The sequence below is a fragment of the Pseudophryne corroboree genome, chromosome 6 (assembly GCF_028390025.1).
Source record: "Pseudophryne corroboree isolate aPseCor3 chromosome 6, aPseCor3.hap2, whole genome shotgun sequence".
In the NCBI taxonomy this organism is placed as follows: domain Eukaryota; kingdom Metazoa; phylum Chordata; class Amphibia; order Anura; family Myobatrachidae; genus Pseudophryne; species Pseudophryne corroboree.
In genome coordinates this window covers 612,576,281-612,597,473 of record NC_086449.1, presented here as the reverse complement: position 1 = coordinate 612,597,473, position 21,193 = coordinate 612,576,281, and the positions used below count along the sequence as shown (strand labels likewise).

At 45.4% G+C, this 21,193-nt stretch overlaps 1 protein-coding gene and 1 long non-coding RNA gene across 2 annotated transcripts in view; both read right to left on the bottom strand.

Annotated features, from left to right (window-relative positions):
* The window catches only part of LOC134933107 (uncharacterized), a 168,600-nt gene that overhangs the window by 11,639 nt on the left and 135,768 nt on the right, over positions 1-21,193 (bottom strand). Inside the window, exon 3 of the long non-coding RNA XR_010179605.1 lies at positions 7,302-7,425. This is a non-coding gene — a long non-coding RNA (uncharacterized LOC134933107). The remainder of the gene's footprint in view (positions 1-7,301; positions 7,426-21,193) is intronic.
* On the bottom strand, positions 11,683-14,868 carry DUSP1 (dual specificity phosphatase 1). The gene is made up of 4 exons (XM_063928068.1): positions 14,268-14,868; positions 13,990-14,138; positions 13,396-13,615; positions 11,683-12,786 (listed from the first exon to the last, which is right to left on the bottom strand). The coding sequence occupies exons 1-4, from the start codon at positions 14,635-14,637 to the stop codon at positions 12,416-12,418; spliced, it is 1,110 nt and encodes a 369-aa protein (XP_063784138.1). The 5' UTR covers positions 14,638-14,868; the 3' UTR covers positions 11,683-12,415.

The following is a 21,193-nucleotide window of genomic DNA, read 5'->3' as shown; positions in this document are numbered from 1 at the left end:
ATCTCTGGCAACCACCACTTGTGGCAGAAGACCTCCGGGTGTAGAGCCCATTCGCTTGCCTGAATGACATGTCGAATGAGAAAATCCGCTTCCCAGTTTAGGACTCCCGGAATGAACTGCGGACAAGGCTGGATGATGAAGTTCTGCTCACTTTAGTGTGTGACTTACCTCCTTCATAGCTTTTTGGCTGTGAGTTCCTCCCTGATGGTTGAGGTACGCTAATATACTTGGTTGGGATCATTCTGAGAGACTTACCCATTTTTACAGGTGGCACTTGATATACCGGCTGTCGGGATCCCGGTGCTCAGCATACCGACGCCAGAATTTCCGACTGCCGGTATTCCGACAAGTATTCTCCCTCTTGGGGTATCCACGACACCCCTGGAGGGAGAACAACTAGCGTGGCGCGAGCAGTGTGGCGAGCGCAGCAAGCCAGCAAGGGGCTCTTTTGCGTTCACCCCGCTGCCGGCATTCCGATGGTCAGAATCCCGGTGCCGGTATGCTGGGCGCTGGGATCCCAAGCGCCGGCAAGTCATACCACACCCGTTTTTACATCAAAGCAGAGTAAAGGGATTGTGACATTGTGGCTATAACCCCAAAGATCCATCAAAAAGGGAGGCTTATTGCCACATAACCCAGGACTTTATGTTAAGGGTGCAGGGCCGTAACTACGTGTGTGCCATCGGTGCCTGGCACAAAGCGCAGTCGCCCTGAGGGCGCAAAGTCTGCGGCATTGTAATGAGTCTGACTGACTCATTACAAGCCGCTTCTGTGCTGCCAGACCCCCGCTGCCTGGCTCCAGCCCCCTTGCTTAGGCTGCCGGCTCCCGCCTCTTGACCTCAACTGCCCGGCACCAGCCACCACACTTAGGCTGCCGGCTCCCTCTTCCAGACCTCCGCTGCCCGGTTGACGCACCCACACTTCAGCTGCCGGCTCCCGCTAGCAGACCCCCGCTGCCTGGCTGCTGCATCCACACATCGGCTGCCGGCTACCGCTTCCAGACCCCTGCTGCCCGGCTTCCGCTTCCAGACCCCCGCTGCCCAGCTGCTGCATCGACACTAGAGATGGCTACTGACTCACTGTCTCAACACAGTGACTCGAATCATCAGGAAGTGTGAATGATACGAGTCACTCACTGTTTAATGAGTCGAGACAGCTGCAGCAGCAGCCTCTCTCAGCCAGAGGGAGGAAACTCAGTGTGTCGTTCAGTCAGTGTGTTCTGCTGAGTGTCTTTAGCTGTGATTGGCCAGTGGCTATACCAGGTGACACCCAGTGGGAGGGGGGAGGGAGCAGTCACGACTCACCAGTCAGTGAGTGCTGTGCTGCTGTGCCTGATCCATTTCATGAATCATGATTCCTCCTGAGTCTGCCAGTGAGTTGAGACAGTTGTACACTGTGTAGACTCAGTGGGGTAAATTTACTAAGGTCCCGATTTTGACCGAGATGCCGTTTTTTCATCAAAGTGTCATCTCGGTAATTTACTAAACTCAAATCACGGCAGTGATGAGGGCATTTGTAATATTTGGAAGTCCTAGGAAAAAAATCACGAATGAATACACCATCGGTCAAAACGCGGCTGTTTAAGTATGAATCTCGGTCATTTACTAAGAAGTGCAAAGCAAAAAAAAATAAAACACTGCCGTGAAAAATTACAACTCGTAAAAAAGTGCTTCAAAAAAACAGACCTGCTTTTTGTATCCGTGATTGGATAGGCATGCACGGATCCATGAGATCCGTGCATGTATATCAGTGGGAAGGGGTTGGAAAGTGATTATTTTCACCAAAAAAATTGCGTGGGGTCCCCCCTCCTAAGCATAACCAGCCTCGGGCTCTTTGAGCCGATCCTGGTTGCAGAAATATGGGGGGGAAAATGACAGGGGTTCCCCCATATTTAAGCAACCAGCATCGGGCTCTGCGCCTGGTCCTGGTTCCAAAAATACGGGGGACAAAAAGAGTAGGGGTCTCCCGTATTTTTAAAACCAGCACCGGGCTCCACTAGCTGGACAGATAATGCCACAGCCGGGGGTCACTTTTATATAGTGCCCTGCGGCCGTGGCATCAAAAATCCAACTAGTCACCCCTGGCCGGGGTACCCTGGGGGAGTGGGGACCCCTTCAATCAAGGGGTCCCCCCCCCAGCCACCCAAGGGCCAGGGGTGAAGCCCGAGGCTGTCCCCCCCCATCCAATGGGCTGCGGATGGGGGGGCTGATAGCCTTTTGTGATAATGAAAAGATAGTTTTTAGTAGCAGTACTACAAGGCCCAGCAAGCCTCCCCCGCATGCTGGTACTTGGAGAACCACAAGTACCAGCATGCGGCGGAAAAACGGGCCCGCTCGTACCTGTAGTACTACTACTAAAAAAATACCCAAAAAAAGACAAGACACACACACCGTGAAAGTAAAGATTTATTACATACATGCACACAAACATACATACATACTTACCTTATGTTCACACGCAGGTCGGTCCTCTTCTCCAGTAGAATCCAAGGGGTACCTGTTGAATAAATTCTACTCACCAGATCCAGGGTCCCAGGGTCCTCGGGGCAACCATTTGTAATCCAGGTACTTGAATAAAATAACAAAACGGATACCCGAGCCACGAACTGAAAGGGGCCCCATGTTTTCACATGGGACTCCTTTCCCCGAATGCCAGAAACCCACTCTGACTTCTGTCTAAGTGGGTTTCTTCAGCCAATCAGGGAGCGCCACGTTGTAGCACTCTCCTGATCGTCTGTGTGCTCCTGTACTGAGTGACAGGCGGCACACGGCAGTGTTACAATGTAGCGCCTATGCGCTCCATTGTAACCAATGGTGGGAACTTTCTGCCCTGCGGTTGACCTAAAGTGACGTCACCGCTGAGCAGAAAGTTCCCACCATTGGTTACAATGGAGCGCATAGGCGCTACATTGTAACACTGCCGTGTGCCGCCTGTCACTCAGTACAGGAGCACACAGCCGATCAGGAGAGTGCTACAACGTGGCGCTCCCTGATTGGCTGAAGAAACCCACTTAGACAGAAGTCAGAGTGGGTTTCTGGCATTCGGGGAAAGGAGTCCCATGTGAAAACATGGGGCCCCTTTCAGTTCGTGGCTCGGGTATCCGTTTTGTTATTTTATTCAAGTACCTGGATTACAAATGGTTGCCCCGAGGACCCTGGATCTGGTTAGTAGAATTTATTCAACAGGTACCCCTTGGATTCTACTGGAGAAGAGGACCGACCTGCGTGTGAACATAAGGTAAGTATGTATGTATGTTTGTGTGCATGTATGTAATAAATCTTTACTTTCACGGTGTGTGTGTCTTGTCTTTTTTTGGGTATTTTTTTTAGTAGTAGTACTACAGGTACCAGCGGGCCCGTTTTTCCGCCGCATGCTGGTACTTGTGGTTCTCCAAGTACCAGCATGCGGGGGAGGCTTGCTGGGCCTTGTAGTACTGCTACTAAAAACAATATCTTTTCATTATCACAAAAGGCTATCAGCCCCCCCATCCGCAGCCCATTGGATGGGGGGGGACAGCCTCGGGCTTCACCCCTGGCCCTTGGGTGGCTGGGGGGGGGGACCCCTTGATTGAAGGGGTCCCCACTCCCCCAGGGTACCCCGGCCAGGGGTGACTAGTTGGATTTTTGATGCCACGGCCGCAGGGCACTATATAAAAGTGACCCCCGGATGTGGCATTATCTGTCCAGCTAGTGGAGCCCGGTGCTGGTTTTAAAAATACGGGGGACCCCTACTCTTTTTGGCCCCCGTATTTTTGGAACCAGGACCAGGCGCAGAGCCCGATGCTGGTTGCTTAAATATGGGGGAACCCCTGTCATTTTTTCCCCAATATTTCTGCAACCAGGATCGGCTCAAAGAGCCCGAGGCTGGTTATGCTTAGGAGGGGGGACCCCACGCAATTTTTTTTTTAATTTTACACTGTTTAATTAAAAAAAAAAAAAAAATTAACCCCAGCACGGATCACACAGATCCGGCCGAGATTCATTTTTAAAAAGTCGGCAGTGTTTTGCTAATCACTGCCGTAAAAAAACACGAATGACATCGACATCGGAACAAAAGAAAAACCCGAATACGACAGCTTAGTAAATTAGTCGTAATAAATTCAAAAAGTTGCAGTTTTACACTTTCGATGTCATTCGTGATTGAACTTTGACCTGAAACGGGAAAATACGAATTTTAGTAAATTTACCCCAGTGACTCAGTGGATGGATCTGATTCATGCAGCATAAGCCTGCAGGAGGTGGAGCCCCTGTGGTACAGGGCTCTCAGCTCAGTGCTCACTGATCCTGCTCAGTGTGATTGTGGGTGGCAAACTCCCTGGACGCTAGATAGTGGATAATATAATAAATCCAAGTCCACCTAAAAAAAGCCCACCTAAAATCATCCAATTAGCAAAGTATGCAAAGTAAAAGAAAAAGTTTTTATTTGGTTTAGTTACAGACTGAATGATGTGTTGCATGCCTGTTAAGCTTTCTCTCCTCAACCAGAAGTAATGTGCATATTCTGTAACTAGTATGCAATAAGTGGTTAATAATATATCAACATAACACTGAATCTATGTTAATATATTATTAACAATCAGTGCATAAGCAGCTGCATCCCCTAGATACACTGCACAATCACTGCAGCTGAATAACTCCATGAGTCCAGCACTGATCCTCAAGCACTGGCAACTCACTGATTCATGTGCAGTCTCTGCAATTAATACCACTACAAATGAGTCATGACTCATGTGCGGAGACACTGACTCGAGACACTTCACTGAACTGAGTCATGTGTCTCAACTCAGTTCAGTGAATCACTTTGCCCATGACTAATCGACACATCGGCTGCCGTGCCTCGCCTCCTGACCCCAGCTGTCCGGCTCCGAGTCTCCGACACCCACATTTCAGCTGCCGGCTCCCGCCTCCTGACCCTCGATGCCTGGCTCCCGCACCCACTGTCTGGCTCACGCACGCAGAGGCAGTTCTATGAGGAGAGGTGAGAAGAGATGAGACTGACAGGGCAAAGTGCCGGGGTGGGGAAAGACAGAGTATATATGTGGCAGATAAGTATTTATACATACATATATATATATATATATATATATATATATTTGTGTGTGTGGCTGGGTGTGTGTATATGTGGCTGGGTGTGTGTGTGTGTGTATATGTGGGTGTGTGTGTGTGTGTGTGTGTGTGTGTGTGTGTGTGTATATATTTGGCTGTGTATGTATATATATATATATATATATATATGTGACTGTGTATATATGTAGTTGTGTGTATCTGTGTATATATGTCCGGTCATCTGGCATGTACTTATGCCCCTGGCCTGTCGTTATGTGTAAAAGGGGTACGCTGTCTGCCGTAATATGTAGAAAGGGGACTCTGTCTGCTGTAATGTGTAAAAAGGGGGCTCTGTCTGCCATAACGTGTAAAAAGGGACTCTGTCTGCCGTAATGTGTAAAAAGGGGATGCTGTCTGCCGTAATGTGTAAAAAGGGGGACGCTGTCTGCCGTAATGTGTAAAAAGGGGGACGCAGTCTGCCGTAATGTGTAAAAAGGGGACGCTGTCTGCCGTAATGTATAAAAAGGGGATGCTGTCTGCCGTAATGTGTAAGAAGGGGGCGCTGTCTGCTGTAATGTGTAAAAAGGGGAATCTGTCCACCATAAGGTGTAAAAGGGACTCTACCTGGTGTAGTGGCGCTACTGTGCAACGTAATTTGAATAATGGAGACTACTGTGCACCATTATATGAATTGGTATTATGTTGTGGCCACACCCCTTTCCTGTGAAGCCACACCCCTATATTTTTTGTGCGCGCCTACGGCGCACACTGCCACCGGTTAACGTTAAGTGGGGGGGCGCCGATGCCGTTTCTTGCACACAGCGCTAAAATGTCTAGTTACGGCACTGTAAGGGTGTATATATTTTTATGTGTATTATATATTTAGTTTATTTTTAGCTATTTGTCTTGTAGGGAATTACTAGTGAACTTTCCCTTTAATGGGTATGCTACTACACTAATACTGTTCGTTCTGTGCAGAAACATAGAACCTTTTTATGTACATTTACAATAGAGTGTAACATGTTGCCCAGTAAGCAATAAGGAAAAACTTGTATTGCAGCGGATAGACTACATTTCTGTTTATTTCATATATGAAACGCTGGTTGGAATAAGCTATAAAAGAACTGTCTTCAGTTGGTAATAATAAAACCACTGAGACACAGCCACTATTATCCAGACCAAACATTACTTCAGTTTAGTGAGGCCGCTATATGACTCCCACACGAGAAGGAACCAACTGCTTTTGTGGTCTGCCAAACTGAGCAACACTGATGTAAAAGATCTCCGTTGTTATATAGTTGCTGTAAGCTGAAGGTACTGTACATGTCACATCAATAAATATCTTCATTTTACAAGCTGTTAGCTCTTATGGTACATGTCACGGCCTCCTGTTCTGAGATATCATATATTATCTGCGTTTACCAATGTATAAACGACTTTATGCGTCATTAACCTTTACGTCATTATGGTTACCATATTTCATGAATTCATTCAGCTAAAAACAATTACTATGGAAATGTCCTGTTATAAGAGTTCATTAACTTTAGAATTAATTTAGCATTTCAGATGTGGAACACTCTGTTCGAAATACTGTACAGGAAACATGCAATGTTCATAGAGTTTTTTGCCCCCGAATAGGACAGGAATAGATATGATCATATATTTAATGGCCCTGTAGACATAGGCAAATCCAGATACACTTGACAGAAACATGACCATTTCAGCAGTAAAACAGCTGAATACTACTGCAAACAAGATCTTGTATGGTGATATACATGTGTATTTATATGCTTCCATCAACACACACACACACGCATGTATGATATATATTTTCTATATACATACATATACACACGCGGAATCAGTATGAATTATCGACGGCCGCGATGCCGGCTGTCAGTATGCCGAGCACTAGAAAGCCCCTTGCAAGCTTGCTGCGCTCACCACACTGTGGGCTCGCCACAGGTTCTATTCCCTCTCCATGTGTGTCTTGGACACCCACGAGCGGGAATAGCCCCTGTAAGCCAGGAATCTGGCTGGCCGCATTGTCAGCAGTTGGGATTCCGGGGTCGGTATCCTGGCCGCCGGGATCACGACTGCCGGTAATTTGACTGCTTCCCACACACATCTCATATATATATATATATATATATATATATATATATATATATATATATATATATATATATATATGTATATATATGTATATATAAAACATAAACAAACAGATGGACAGCATTAGACAAGCAGGCTTACCTTTAACATATTTCGGAGCGCTGCCTCTTTACAATGATGCACCGAAACGTTGATGATAAGGCTGCTTGTCTAATAGTCTCATTTGATCATCTCTGAGTGCAGTCCATCTGCTCGTTTATTATATCTGCCAAGGAAGGGCACCAGAGTCAGGTGTATTTTTGGACTGAGTGCCAGACATTGTTAAGGTGTACAGGATATATATTTTTATATATATATATATATATATATATATACAGTATGTATATATATATATATATGTTCCCTAATGCACACTGAGTGAAAAATAATAATACTACATAATAATCAGATGATACGGAGATCTTAGGTCGGCACACCCTAACACTTTATTAACACTTGTGATTTTCCCTATCACTTTGTATGTATTTTTGTATTATTTTAATCACACCACTTACATAGCACTTCTGTGCTTCTTATTAACCCTTATTAACTCTCACCTGTGTGCTGACCTGGGGTAGCCGACCTGTGCCGACGTGATGGAGTCCTGCACCCCGGACCCATACCTAGTATTAGGGACCCCCAGTGACGGAGAAGCCTTGTCGATCGGCCTGGGGGCTTAACCCTATATCTGCAGATATACGCAACTAAGATCCCCGTATTATCTGATTATTATGTAGTATTATTATTTTTCACTCAGTGTGCATTAGGGAACACAAATTGTTTTTTCTTCCACAGAATTACCCCTCCCTTTTAGCACCTGAGTGAAATCACAATCTGATTGAGCACCTCACCATCATATGTGCATTTTATATATATATATATATATATATATATATATATATATGTTTGGGGACCAGCACTCACTCCATATGTAACATCATGCCCCGGTGCCATCCAGTAGATAAATACAGAAAGGACAAAGATAACAGGCAGCACTCAAAAGGTCCATATAGACAGGCCGATGTGGGGAGAGATGTGTGCTGAGCGAACCGCTCAGCACACATCTCTCCCACTGCTCAGCACAGCGCGATGTGTGCTGAGCGTGCGGGGGGAGACGGGGGGCCGCTCACTTCACCCAGCGGGTGAAGTGAGCGACCCGCTAGATTGGCCTGCACGGAAAGCCAATCTAGCAGCAGCGATAGCGATGCGCGGGTCTGCGCATCGCTATCGCTGTAAGGGGTACACACGGAGCGATCAGGCTTATATTCTAAGCAATCTAATCAGATTGCTTAGAATATCGCTCCGTGAGTACACCCCTAAAGAGTCTGAGCAGCATCAAAACAAACACTGCGGACACAGTCTACATTCTAACATTTCGGAATTTTACTTCCTAAGGGGGTCATTCCAAGTTGTTCGCTCTGTATTTTTTTCTCGCAACGGAGCGATTAGTCGCTAATGCGCATGCGCAATGCCCGCAGTGCGACTGCGCCAAGTAAATTTGCTATGCAGTTAGGTATTTTACTCACGGCATTACGAGGTTTATTTTTTCGTTCTCGTGATCGCAATGTGATTGACAGGAAGTGGGTGTTTCTGGGCGGAAACAGGCCGTTTTATGGGTGTGTGCGAAAAAACGCTACCGTTTCTGGGAAAAACGCGGGAGTGGCTGGAGAAACGGAGGAGTGTCTGGGCGAACGCTGGGTGTGTTTGTGACGTCAAACCAGGAACGACAAGCACTGAACTGATCGCAGATGCCGAGTAAGTGTGGAGCTACTCAGAAACTGCTAGGAAGTGTCTATTCGCAATTCTGCTAATCTTTCGTTTGCAATTTTGCTAAGCTAAGATTCACTCCCAGTAGGCGGCGGCTTAGCATGTGCAAAGCTGCTAAAAGCAGCTTGCGAGCGAACAACTCGGAATGAGGGCCACTGTGTCCGCAGTGTTTGTTTTGATGCTGCTCAGACCCTTTGAGTGCCACCTGTTATCTTGGACTTTCTATCTATCTATCTCTCTCTCTCTCTCTCTCTCTCTCTCTCTCTCTATATATATATATATATATATATATATATATATATATATACACACATATACACTGTAGAGATCAGCAGCAGTCCATTCCGTTACAAATTTGGAAATAACGCCGATGCCTTCCCAGCAACAACCATAGACTGGATGCCCACAGATAAAGAGAATAGTCGGCGGCACTCACGGCTCCCGGTTAGGGAATGAAAGAGGACACAATCGCGATTGTGTCCTCTTTCATTCCCTAACCGGGAGCCGTGAGTGCCGCCGACTATTCTCTTTATATATATATATATATATATATATATATATAGTTGCGGCAGCCGGCACTCTCTCCAACCATTGATCGATACCTTGGTGCCTCCTGTAATGGTCTCCCGACCGTATGTAGTGAGCAAAGGCAGCGGCACTCACAGGTTTTCAATTCAAATCAAACTGGACACAGCGGCCACAGGTTTAAATTTCAACGTTTCGATATTTTAATATCGTCATCAGGATAGAGACACAAAAAACAATACACACTTAAATAACCACTCACCCATAACAGCCGTTTCAGGGCTTCTGCCCCTTCCTCAGGCCCACGTTTGCTGTGTACTGGGCCTGAGGAAAGGGCATATGCCCTGAAACGGCTGTTGCCTGTTAACACAAGTTCGTTGTCTTACCATTATTGCCTCCAGTGCCCTTCTTTCTGGACTTATATATATATATATATATATACACACACACACACACACACACACACACACACACCATTCATGTGATTTGTAATGGAGGCAAGGGTTGTTCATATGGGATGATGAAAGTGAAGAGGCGAAATCTCAGTTCTCTGGATTCCTTATTTTGAGTAGAAAAATGTGTTCCATTAAAAATAGACTAAAATGACCAAGGGCGTGATGCCTTGAAGAGCGCTTAAGTGGAAAGTACCAACCAATCAGCTCCTGTCATTTTAAAAAACGCAACTAGTAAAATGGCAGCTAGCAGCTGATTGCTTGATACTTTAAATCTCTCCCAGGCTTGATACATCTCACCCCAAATGTGTCTGGTGGTTGAAGAATTCTCCAGCTCTGCGGGTGCAATTTTCATGCCAGCTCTTATTAAATGTATAGTAATATTTTAATGTGTTATGAAACTACTCAGGCCATTTAGAAACACTTGATTTAATAGGAAATAACCACATCTATGCACACTAGTGAACACTGGCCATTTTAAAGTTTAGAAACTTTTAATAAATATAACCTCACTGCAGTGTACATTGTATTATAGTTATATTTAGATAATTATTTTGGCTGTTGCATTTTCTTCCAGTCTTTCTAGCTATAAGAGAATAGCTTTAGGTCTCATGCATTTGGATCCCACTCCACATCTGCCGAGAGACTGCTGAAGCGATCAGCCTTTATGTAAAACAGTATTTCATTATATTAGCTTTCAGCTGCCTTCCCTCCAATATCAAGCTGTTTTATAGAACCCCTCCCTTCCTGAATTATGTTATTACATGGACAGGCTCACTACCCTCATGTAAACTGTACTGAACACTGCCTAGATAGATTTATTGGCATCCACTACACCATTATAGTAGCTTTGCTTTTACGTAATAAAGGTATCCTTAGATAATCACGTTTTGTGCACAAAACTACAACTAATGGGCCCTACAGACTCGGCGATGTGCCGCCAAGCCGCCCGACCGCCGATACGGCAGATGGGCGACCCGGCGGCGGTGGGGGCAGTGAAGTTTCTTCACTACCCTCACCCCCCCCGTCTCCGTAGACGTGCAGGCAAATATGGACAATCTCGTCCATATTGGCCTGCATGCACAGCCGACGGGGCATCAGCGATGAACGAGCGCGGGGCCGCGCAACGTTCATCACTGGTGTTTCCACACTGACGGATATGAACGTTATCTCTCTTGCAGTGTTATCACCAGTGTGTAGGGCGCATAAGATCCCACCAGTGGGTTATTAAGGGCGTTTAATATCATATGTTTACACAAGTCTGTCACATTTTTCCTGTATTTATTTATAGATTGCAAAATATCCACAATTACATTGTATAGCTAGAATATTCGATGCCATCAAATGTGAATATTTGTATAATATGACAGACACTGTACTTGTAGTGCAGAGCAGTCATAGCAGCTACGAGCATATCAGCAAGTGGAAGACCGTGTGAAAGAAATCTAAACCATAGAATATCCATTATGTTGTCAAGGAACATTTCACATCTCGTCTCCATCCATTTTCCTATATGGTTATAAATGCAGGCTTGTTGTATTTTATGACAACCATCAAAAAATATGTTGGACCCGAATATTTATATATAAATGATAGAATAGAATAATATCTAATATATGTGTTGATCTGATTATTTGCGCATTGGACAGGTGTCGTTTTAGGCCTCAGGAAGCGAAATGGTTAGAGTACACAAGTTCCCTGGATACAAGCACAATACAGTAATAGAAAAGAGAGGCACATTTCAGTATAAAGTCATAATTTATTCTAATCTGTATAAAAAGGTCATAGTTCTGTATTAAAAATGGTCTTCTCCCAGGAGAAGGAATATATTATTTTGCATCATAAATAAATCAGAGCATATATACAATAGTCAGCAAACTCAGAAGAAGGCTCCGGCCTAGTGCTTTTTTTCATCAGTGCTTTGGAAACTGAAGCTGGTCTTGAATTACAAACAGGAATTACAGTACCAGAAAATACTGAGGTATTTCTCCTTTGCTTCGTTGAAAAAAAAAAAAAAAAAAAACCTGAAATCTTAGGCTTCTGAAGGCAGGACGAAGCTTGAAGTATAAATAAAAGGACGTACATATTCTACAATTTATAGGCCGCAACCTTTCTTCAACTTTAGCAGTACAAAAAGTTCAGGAATGGAAATACTGTTGAATCCCCATTAAACGGAGATTTATAATCAAACAATAATCAGACGTAAAACAAAAGGCAATAGTGACCTGTCTTTCTCGAGATCCTTAGTGGTAAGGACGTATGTCCAAAATCATGACAAGTCATGTCAGTTGTATGTCATCTGTGGTTTCACCAGTTCATCTGGTTGTTAAAACTTGTCCTTCACGTCTAGTTGACTGAAGGCTTAAAAGCAAAAAAAGTTGATGATAAAAACAAAAAGTGTTTAAAAAGTATTGCACTTAAAATAACACATACAGTCCATGTGTTCCAGTTCAGGCTCTTTAGCTGTATACCTTAGCAGCTTGGCGATGTAGTGATTGGACTTTGAAGGTAACTCAATGAGCTTGCTGCTGGGTGGACAGGGATAGAGACTGGGAAATTGAAGACAGTAGTGGTAGATGTTCCCCTGTCCAAAACTGATATTGTGGGGCTACCAGCCTCTGCGGAACAGGAAGGTGCTAGAACTTGTGATTCAAACTGAAGCAGCTGTCCCATGAAACTGAAATTAGGGGAGATAATGCTCCTTCTCTGCTTGACAAACTCAAAAGCTTCATCCAGCTTCACGCGGTTAGTCCTCATAAGATAAGCAAGGCAGATTGTAGCAGAACGTGAGATGCCAGCTTGGCAGTGGACAAACACTCTTCCCCCTTTATTTTTGACAGAGTCTGAAGAAAAGAAAAAAAGTCAATAGGTTATTTTAAAGATGCTTTGAAAAATACCTTGAACATAAAAACAGTAGGATACTGCCATGTTTTATAGTAACTTGAAAAAAACAACAACTGTGGTATAAAATGAAGGGGTTTATTTAAGAAGCGTTGATGGGTTGTAAAGCCTGGCAATTCGGATTGTGTTTATGCCCGATATTTAAAAGGGCAATGCTTTTACTAGCTGTGTCTTGCAAGTAAAATATCGGGCATAAACATGATCAGAAGTGCCAGGCTTCACAATCCGACGCTTCGTAAGTGAACCCCCGAGTCTCAGTGCAAATCATGGAAGCTTATAGCGCTGACCACTAGGTGCCAGTCTTCGACACAACAGGGGATATTAGGATTAACTTTGTAGTATGTTTAATTTTAGTATGTAAAAAGAGGCATGTATTTTTATAGTAACTTGCTTCCCTTGAACAGTGAGTAATAGCAAGGGTAAACAATGTACAAGTCCAGTGGTTCCCACACTTTCTTGAATCACGGCACCCTAGAGTATAGGAACCAGTGTACTAGTCACTTAATATATACTTTCTATACTAAGTAAACAGATACTTTAGAAATATTTACCTATGAAGTCAATGGCTTCGTTGAACCAGGAGCTGATGTCTGCTTTGTGACTGTCTTCCACTGGGATGCTCTTGTACTGATAGTGTCCTTCAAAGTGGTTGGGGCAGTTAGCAGAAACATTGATCAGAGCGGTTATGCCAAGAGTATCTAGCATGTCTTTTCTGGATGCGTGGTATGCGCTGCCCAGGTAGAGGAAAGGCAGGATTTCCACTGGTCCCCCCTGTAATACAGTAACGGAAAGAAAGCGGTCAGTCATTGTCACACACACTTATCTCACAAAAGAGAGGGGGATTCAAATGATCATTGCTTCAGTCTAAACACTGACTGGGACAATGCGGCCATTATTCTTATACTGGTGTTCAGAACAGCAGCTGTTGTGTACTAAGCCTTAATCTGAGCTGTGTCCGAGGAAGGAACTATATATGCTGTATATATAAATATATAACGTCTTTAAAACTGTTGTAAGCGCTGTATAGAGTTACATATTATCTCAGTGCTAGGCTTACTGGGAGTGGGGAAGGAGGCAGAAGAATAGGATCCTTCCAGAGTTACCTACTAATTATATAATAGTAGCACAGAGCAGCATGTACTGACCTGATCATACAGTGGGGTCCCACAGGGTGTGCAGTTGGAGTCGGCACTGCCTGGCACACTGCTGGCACTCAGGGGCAAGCTTAGTCCAACGGGGGGAGAACATTTGCTGCAACATTCAGGACACTGGGAGGAAAAGGCTTCATATCCACCTGAAAGAAAGAACATTTGCCATATATCAGATGAGTGGGTTACAGGGGGCACTATAACACAGAGGGGTGCTGGGCTCTCAGACAGACAGGGCATGTAAGTGAGGACTGGGGAGGGGATTGTGTATGTACCTTTCAGAAAGAAGATCCTGCTGCCCCGGGGGTCCCTGCACAAGGCGCTGACCGCCAGCATCATGGTGCTGTCCTTCCTCAGGCTCTCCAGCTCGCAGCTCCGCTCATCCAGCAGCACCACCGCCTCGTAAAGCCCGGCGATCAGCCGGCACCGCTGCTCCTCGTTGGGGATGATGTGTTCCAAGCCCATGCTGCCCTTAGCCCTCCTTTTCACGATGGTGCTGAACCTGACATTGCTGGAGCCGATGACGTGGGACGAGCTGAACGAGAAGAACGAGCGACAGTCCAGCACCAGGCATGTGTGCGCCCTCTCCGACAGCAGTGCTCTCATGGTGCTACAATCCATGCCACAAATCTCCATATTGACCATAGCTCTCCTCACCAGGGTAGGGGTCTGTACACAGAGAAAGTCCAACTCGGGTTTGTCTTGTAAAAAATAAAACTTGGTGATCACTTTCCAATGCTGTCGCCTTTGGTGACTTCTTTGTCTTGGGTGCAGTATAAAAGAAATAAATAATCCAGCTGTAGAATAGAAGCCGGTCTTGTGCTTGTTACTGTGGCTTGCTGGCTTTATTCTCAGCTGCGACAAGGCGCACAGCCTCCCTATTTATACGGGCAGCGGGAGGAGGCAGGGTTTTTCTCAATGGGCTGCACCACGTGTGTTTCACAGCGACGTCACCTCATCTCTCAGCCCCGGCCACGCCCACCCGGGAGCCTGGCCAGAGAGGTGACGTCTGCTGAGCTGCAAAGTCAAACACTCTTATGCACACACGCTCTCTCCCTCTTATCGCCCTGCCCAGGCTGCAGGTAATAAACTGCTGTAACCCTATCCACCAGCAGGAGGGCTCAAGGGAGCCCATAGTATCTGCTCAGCATAAGGAGCACTCAGTATTCCCTTCATAGGGTTTTACTTACACATACAGAAATGATTAAATGCAGTTTGCCGGGCTGTTTTCATAAAATTTTCACTAACAAATCTGGAATGTGAATGGGAGAACAGCAGTGTGAGGTAATCTGTCCACTCCGAACTTGGAATATACGTTATCCTCAATCGCACACCAAAAAAAATCCGCAAACATTGATCAGTCATGATGATAAAGAAGAGTGTTTGTGAAAGGCTGAGCAAAGCGATGTTGTCACTGAATAGTTTCACCAACCACTTGAATTCCGAAGATATTTTATTAGGCATTCAGTAAATAAAAAAGTTACACTATTGATATGCAGACACCTGATTAGAAATGCTCTCTGGAGATGCTTAGCTGTGTTTCTGTCCACAATGTGCGAAGAAAGAATTAAAAAGTAATTGCAGTTTGTTCTAAATACATATTTAATGTCAGTAAGAGCATACAACATACATGACATACTTTCCTACTCTGGAAATTTCTGGAAGATTCCAATAATCTGGGCAGCCTGTATTGTATTGGCCCACTAGTTGGCAGATGCGTAGCAGATGTGAGCAAGGAGGTTAGTCCACAAGTTGATTCCAAACCAGATTAGGTTTAATTGAAGATAACAGTATACAGGTGATAGAAAGTAAACAGCAGTCATTATGTTAAGGTATCAATCTTTCCTGGGCTAAGTACTGTACAGTCGTATAGCACTGTGACGCTTCAATACCACAGTGATAGGCTTGTGCATATTCAGACCCTTTTATAGAGCCAAGTAAACAACATGCACCTGCAGTCTAATCAGTCCGATCTTTAAGTCTGGTGACTCAGATGTGATGTGATTATGGCTGATGAGTCATGCACAATAACACTCAGTTGAGAGACAGCTTTTAGCATTTAACCGTTTAACTACATGTCAACAGCCTGGGAGCTCCGTGACGCGACTCACCATGAATCGCATTATCATGGTCCAGTCCCCCATGGCAAAATGCTATAAATCGTGCCATTGTACAACAGGGGATGGGGCTGCAATTGTGTAATTGACGGCCCCACACAAGCCACTTGGTCCTCCTTCTCCAACATCTCCCAACCTCAGGTGACCAAGATAAAAAGTTAGGACATAGAGGATGAGAAATGATACAGAGAACGGAATCCAGTATCAATACAAGAAAATCATCCGCCAGTGTTTAACAATACAAGCTATTATTAATATTTGTGTTTGGAAATTATACATCCAAGGTGATATCTGAATTCTGTCTGTTATCAGAATCTCTTATTTTGGCTAAAATATATATGTAATAGAAATTAAAATATTTCTGTTCCTACTTCAGATCACAGGAGCAAATTTTAGTTTTGGAAAAGAGCACGAATGTCCCACTTATAAAACAGTGTCAGTGTTAATGAGCAGCAACATCTGATCCTGATGTCATTGAAGAAGCTGTGAACTGAAATGTCCCCACTGATACCACATATATACAATAGTACTAGGTGATGCAATTAGCTTTCACCCCCTAATATGTATTGCAGGCCTTTACACTCTATTGTATACAGGCAGGTGAATATCATGGGAAGAGAAACAGTCATTTTACCCATGTCAATATCCTACAATGATGTGTAGGACACAAAGGCTTTCTAAGCCCATTTATCCCCCCTTCTTTTCCCACACCCCTGGTGATTTGGCAGCAGTGACATCTGAAAGGAACAGAGACCAAGGGGCAAAGACCCTGTAATGTATTATACATGAAATAATGTGGGGGCTGGAAGCTTACCCTTTAGTGGGTTCTTAGGCAAATGAGAAGTCCTTTCAGGCAACAAAAAATGTAACAAAACAGTTAAAATGATGCTTCAATAGGGAAAGAGCTAGACAGTAAATACAAATTAACCATTAACCTGTCAAGAGCACAGAACACACTACATATACATGAAAACCTGGCTCAGATTATTTCTTAAAAAAAACTTTCAGTCAAGTAACTCAGCTTTTTATTTAGTCAGATTATTCATACATTCACCTTTTGTTTCAAAAGACAGGATAATTAAGGTTAAGAAAAGATTGGGCACATGTAGTGTTGTACCTTTGAGAACTCCTTCCCAAACGAGTGATATATGGAAAGAAATTGTGGAGTATATAGGTAGTTACATAGACAGTGCTCTCTACATTTGCTAAAGCACTCTTTAAGAGGCATAGTTATCCAAAGAATGTCTGTATGGGTCCTTGCAGTAGATAGCAGAGATATTTGCCACAGTCCCCATGTCTTATAGCAAAAGTAGACCCAATAGGTTTCTATGGGGGCTGCAAAATTGTCAAATGTACAAATGCTATACCTTAGGGGCAAACCTTTTTGCGCTTTATCAAGTCTCAGAGTGCCGCCATATTTACAGATGTTTGGGGGTCATTACTCCATGGAGGGCACCAGAGCAAGTATATACTGCTGATGAGCACAGCGAGAGAGGGAGCACAAAGACCCAGAGCAGGGGAAACATGGAGAGGGAGAGAGAGAGAGAGAGAGAGAGAGAGACATGGGAAGGGAGGGATAGAAAGAGAGACATGGGAAGGGAGAGAGAAACATTGTGGGAGAGAGAGACATGGTGAGAGAGAGACACACATGGAAAGGGAGGAAGAGAGAGAGAGAAACATGATGGGAGGAGAGAGAGAGACATGGTGAGAGAGAGAGACATGGTGAGAGAGAGAGAGACATGGAAAGGGAGGAAGAGAGAGACATGGGAAGGGAGGAAGAGAAAGCGAGAGACATGGGGAGGGAGAGAGAGACATGAGACATTGTGAGAGAGTGAGATAGAAACACATGGCGAGAGAGACATGGAGAAAGACGTGACGAGAGAGAGACATGGAGAGAGAGAGGACATGGTGAGAGAGAGAGAGACATGGAGAGAGAGAGACATGGCAGAGAGAAAGAGACATGGTGAGAGAGAGACATGGAGAGAGAGAGACATGGCAGAGAGAAAGAGACATGGTGAGATGCAAAGAAAGAGACATGTAGATAAAGCAAGAGAGACATTGAGAGAGAGACAGGTATATGATCAGCAGCAGAAAGATTGGGCACTCAGAGCTGTGAGAGTGCCCAGCTGTTACTTAGAGGTTTCTGTGTTATGGGCAAGACGCTCAGGGATGTGCCACAGCTTAGATGGGGTCCCGGCTGAGTCACCCACGTACAGAAAGCGGTCCGGTACAGAAGGGGGAGCAGACACTAGGCGGCAGAGTCATACATCTGTAGGCAGTAGGCAGCGGCCCGGGGGGAAGGGGGGGGGGGTTGCATGGGTGCCTGTCACGCATGGTGGTAGTGTTCTAATATTTAACATATGCATCCGGGTGCCGGTGGGATTATTTTGGATTGGTGCAGCATACTGTACATGGGGAAATGAAATGAAGAGAGTCGTCTGTCATTTAAAAAAAAAATGCTAATTGGTGGCTGGCACTAGGGAGCCTTAATGGAGCCTAAATTTAGGCCCAAATTCACTCCAGTCTGTAGGAAGTGAAGGAAACGGCCCAGATGGAATTCTTCCAGAGGAGCATTCCTGGACTCACACCAAGAAACATACTTCCGCCATATTCGGTGATAATGTTTAGCTGTCACATCCTTCCTAGCCTTTATCAGAGTAGGAATGACCTCATCCGGAATGCCCTTTTCCGCTAGGATCCGGCGTTCAACCGCCATGCCGTCAAACGCAGCCGCGGTAAGTCTTGGAACAGACAGGGCCCCTGTTGTAACAGGTCCTTTCTTAGAGGAAGAGGCCACGGATCCTCTGTGAGCATTTCTTGCAGATCCGGATACCAGGCCCTTCGCGGCCAATCTGGAACAATGAGAATTGTCTGTACTCCACTTCTTCTTATGATTCTCAATACCTTGGGGATGAGAGGAAGAGGAGGAAACACATAGACCGACTGGAACACCCACGGTGTCACCAGGGCGTCTACTGCCACCGCCTGAGGGTCTCTTGACCTGGAGCAATAACTTTGTAGTTTCTTGTTGAGGCGGGACGCCATCATGTTTATCTGGGGCAGTTCCCACTGACTTGCAATCTCTGCGAAGACTTCCTGATGAAGTCCCCACTCTCCTGGATGTAGATCGTGTCTGCTGAGGAAGTCTGCTTCCCAGTTGTCCACTCCCGGAATGAACACTGCTGTCAGTGCGCTTACATGATTCTCCGCCCAGTGAAGAATCCTGGTGGCTTCCGCCATTGCCACTCTGCTTTTTGTTCCGCCTTGGCAGTTTACATGAGCCACTGCTTTGATGTTGTCTGACTGAATCAGAACCGGTAGGTCGCAAAGCAAATTCTCCGCTTGACGAAGGGCGTTGTATATGGCCCTCAATTACAGAACGTTGATGTGAAGACAAACCTCCTGGCTTGACCAGAGACCTTGGAAGTTTCTTCCCTTTGTGACTGCTCCCCAACCTCAGAGGCTCGCGTCCGTGGTTACCAGAATCCAGTCCTGAATGCCGAACCTGCGACCCTCTAGTAGGTGAGCACTCTGCAGCCACCACACGAGAGATACCCTGGCCCTGGGGGACAGGGTGATCATCTGACGAATCTGTAGATGTGACCCGGACCACTTGTCCAGCAGGTCCCATTGGAAAGTCCTCGCATGGAACCTGCCGAAGGGAATGGCCTCGTAAGATGCCACCATCTTTCCCAGGACTCGAGTGCAATGATGCACTGACACCCTTTTCGGCTTCAATAGTTCCCTGACCAGAGTCATGAGTTCCTGGGCCTTTTCTATCGTAAGATAAACCCTTTTGTGGTCCGTATCCAGAATCATGCCTAAGAAGGGCAAACGAGTCGTAGGAACCAACTGTGACTTCGGGATATTGAGAATCCAACCGTGTTGTTGTAACACCTTCAGCGAGAGTGATACGCTGTTCTGCAACTGCTCTCGTGATCTCACTTTTATCAGGAGATCGTCCAAGTATGGGATAATTGTGACACCCTGCTTGCGCAGGAGCACCATCATTTCCGCCATTACCTTGGTGAAAATCCTCTGGGCCGTGGAAAGCCCAAACGGCAACGTCTGAAATTGGTAATGACAATCCTGTACCGCAAATCTCAGGTATGCCTGATGAGGTGGATATATGGGAACATGAAGGTATGCATCCTTTATGTCCAGGGACACCATATAATCCCCCCCTTCCAGGCTGGCGATGACCACTCTGAGCGATTCCATCTTGAACTTGAACCTTCTTAATTATAGGTTTAAGGATTTTAAATTTAAAATGGGTCTGACCGAACCGTCCGGTTTCGGGACTACAAACAGGGTTGAGTAATACCCCATCCCTTGCTGAAGCAGGGGAACTTTGACCACCACTTGTTGAAGACACAATTTTTGAATTGCATTTAAAACTATCTCCCTCTCTGGGGAAGAAGCTGGTAGGGCCGATTTAAAAAAGAGGCGAGGAGACACCTCTTCGAATTCCAGCTTGTAACCCTGGGAAACAATTTCTATTGCCCAGGGATCCACCTGTGAGTGAACCCAGATGTGGCTGAAAAGTCGAAGACGTGCCCCCACTGGGGCGGACTCCCTCAGCGGAGCCCCAGCGTCATGCAGTGGATTTTGTAGAGGCCGGGGAGGACTTCTGCTCCTGGGAACTAGCTGTGGTTGGCAGCTTTTTCCCCCTGCCCTTACCTCTGGCAAGAAAGGATGATCCCCGTACTCTTTTGTTTTTATGCGACCGAAAGGACTGCATCTGATAATGTGGCGCTTTCTTAGGCTGTGAGGAAACATAAGGCAAAAAAGTTGATTTACCTGCCGTGGCCGTGGAAACTAGGTCCGAGAGACCTTCCCCAAACAATTCCTCACCCTTGTAAGGTAAAACCTCCATATTCCTCTTCGAGTCGGCATCACCCGTCCATTGTCAGGTCCATAGGACTCGTCTAGCAGAAATTGCCATAGCGTTGACTCTAGAACCCAGTAGGCCATTGTCTCTTTGAGCATCTCTCATATATAAGACCGCATCTTTAATATGACCCAGGGTCAATAAAACTGTATCCTTATCCAGGGTATCAATTTCCGATAAGGTATCTGTCCAT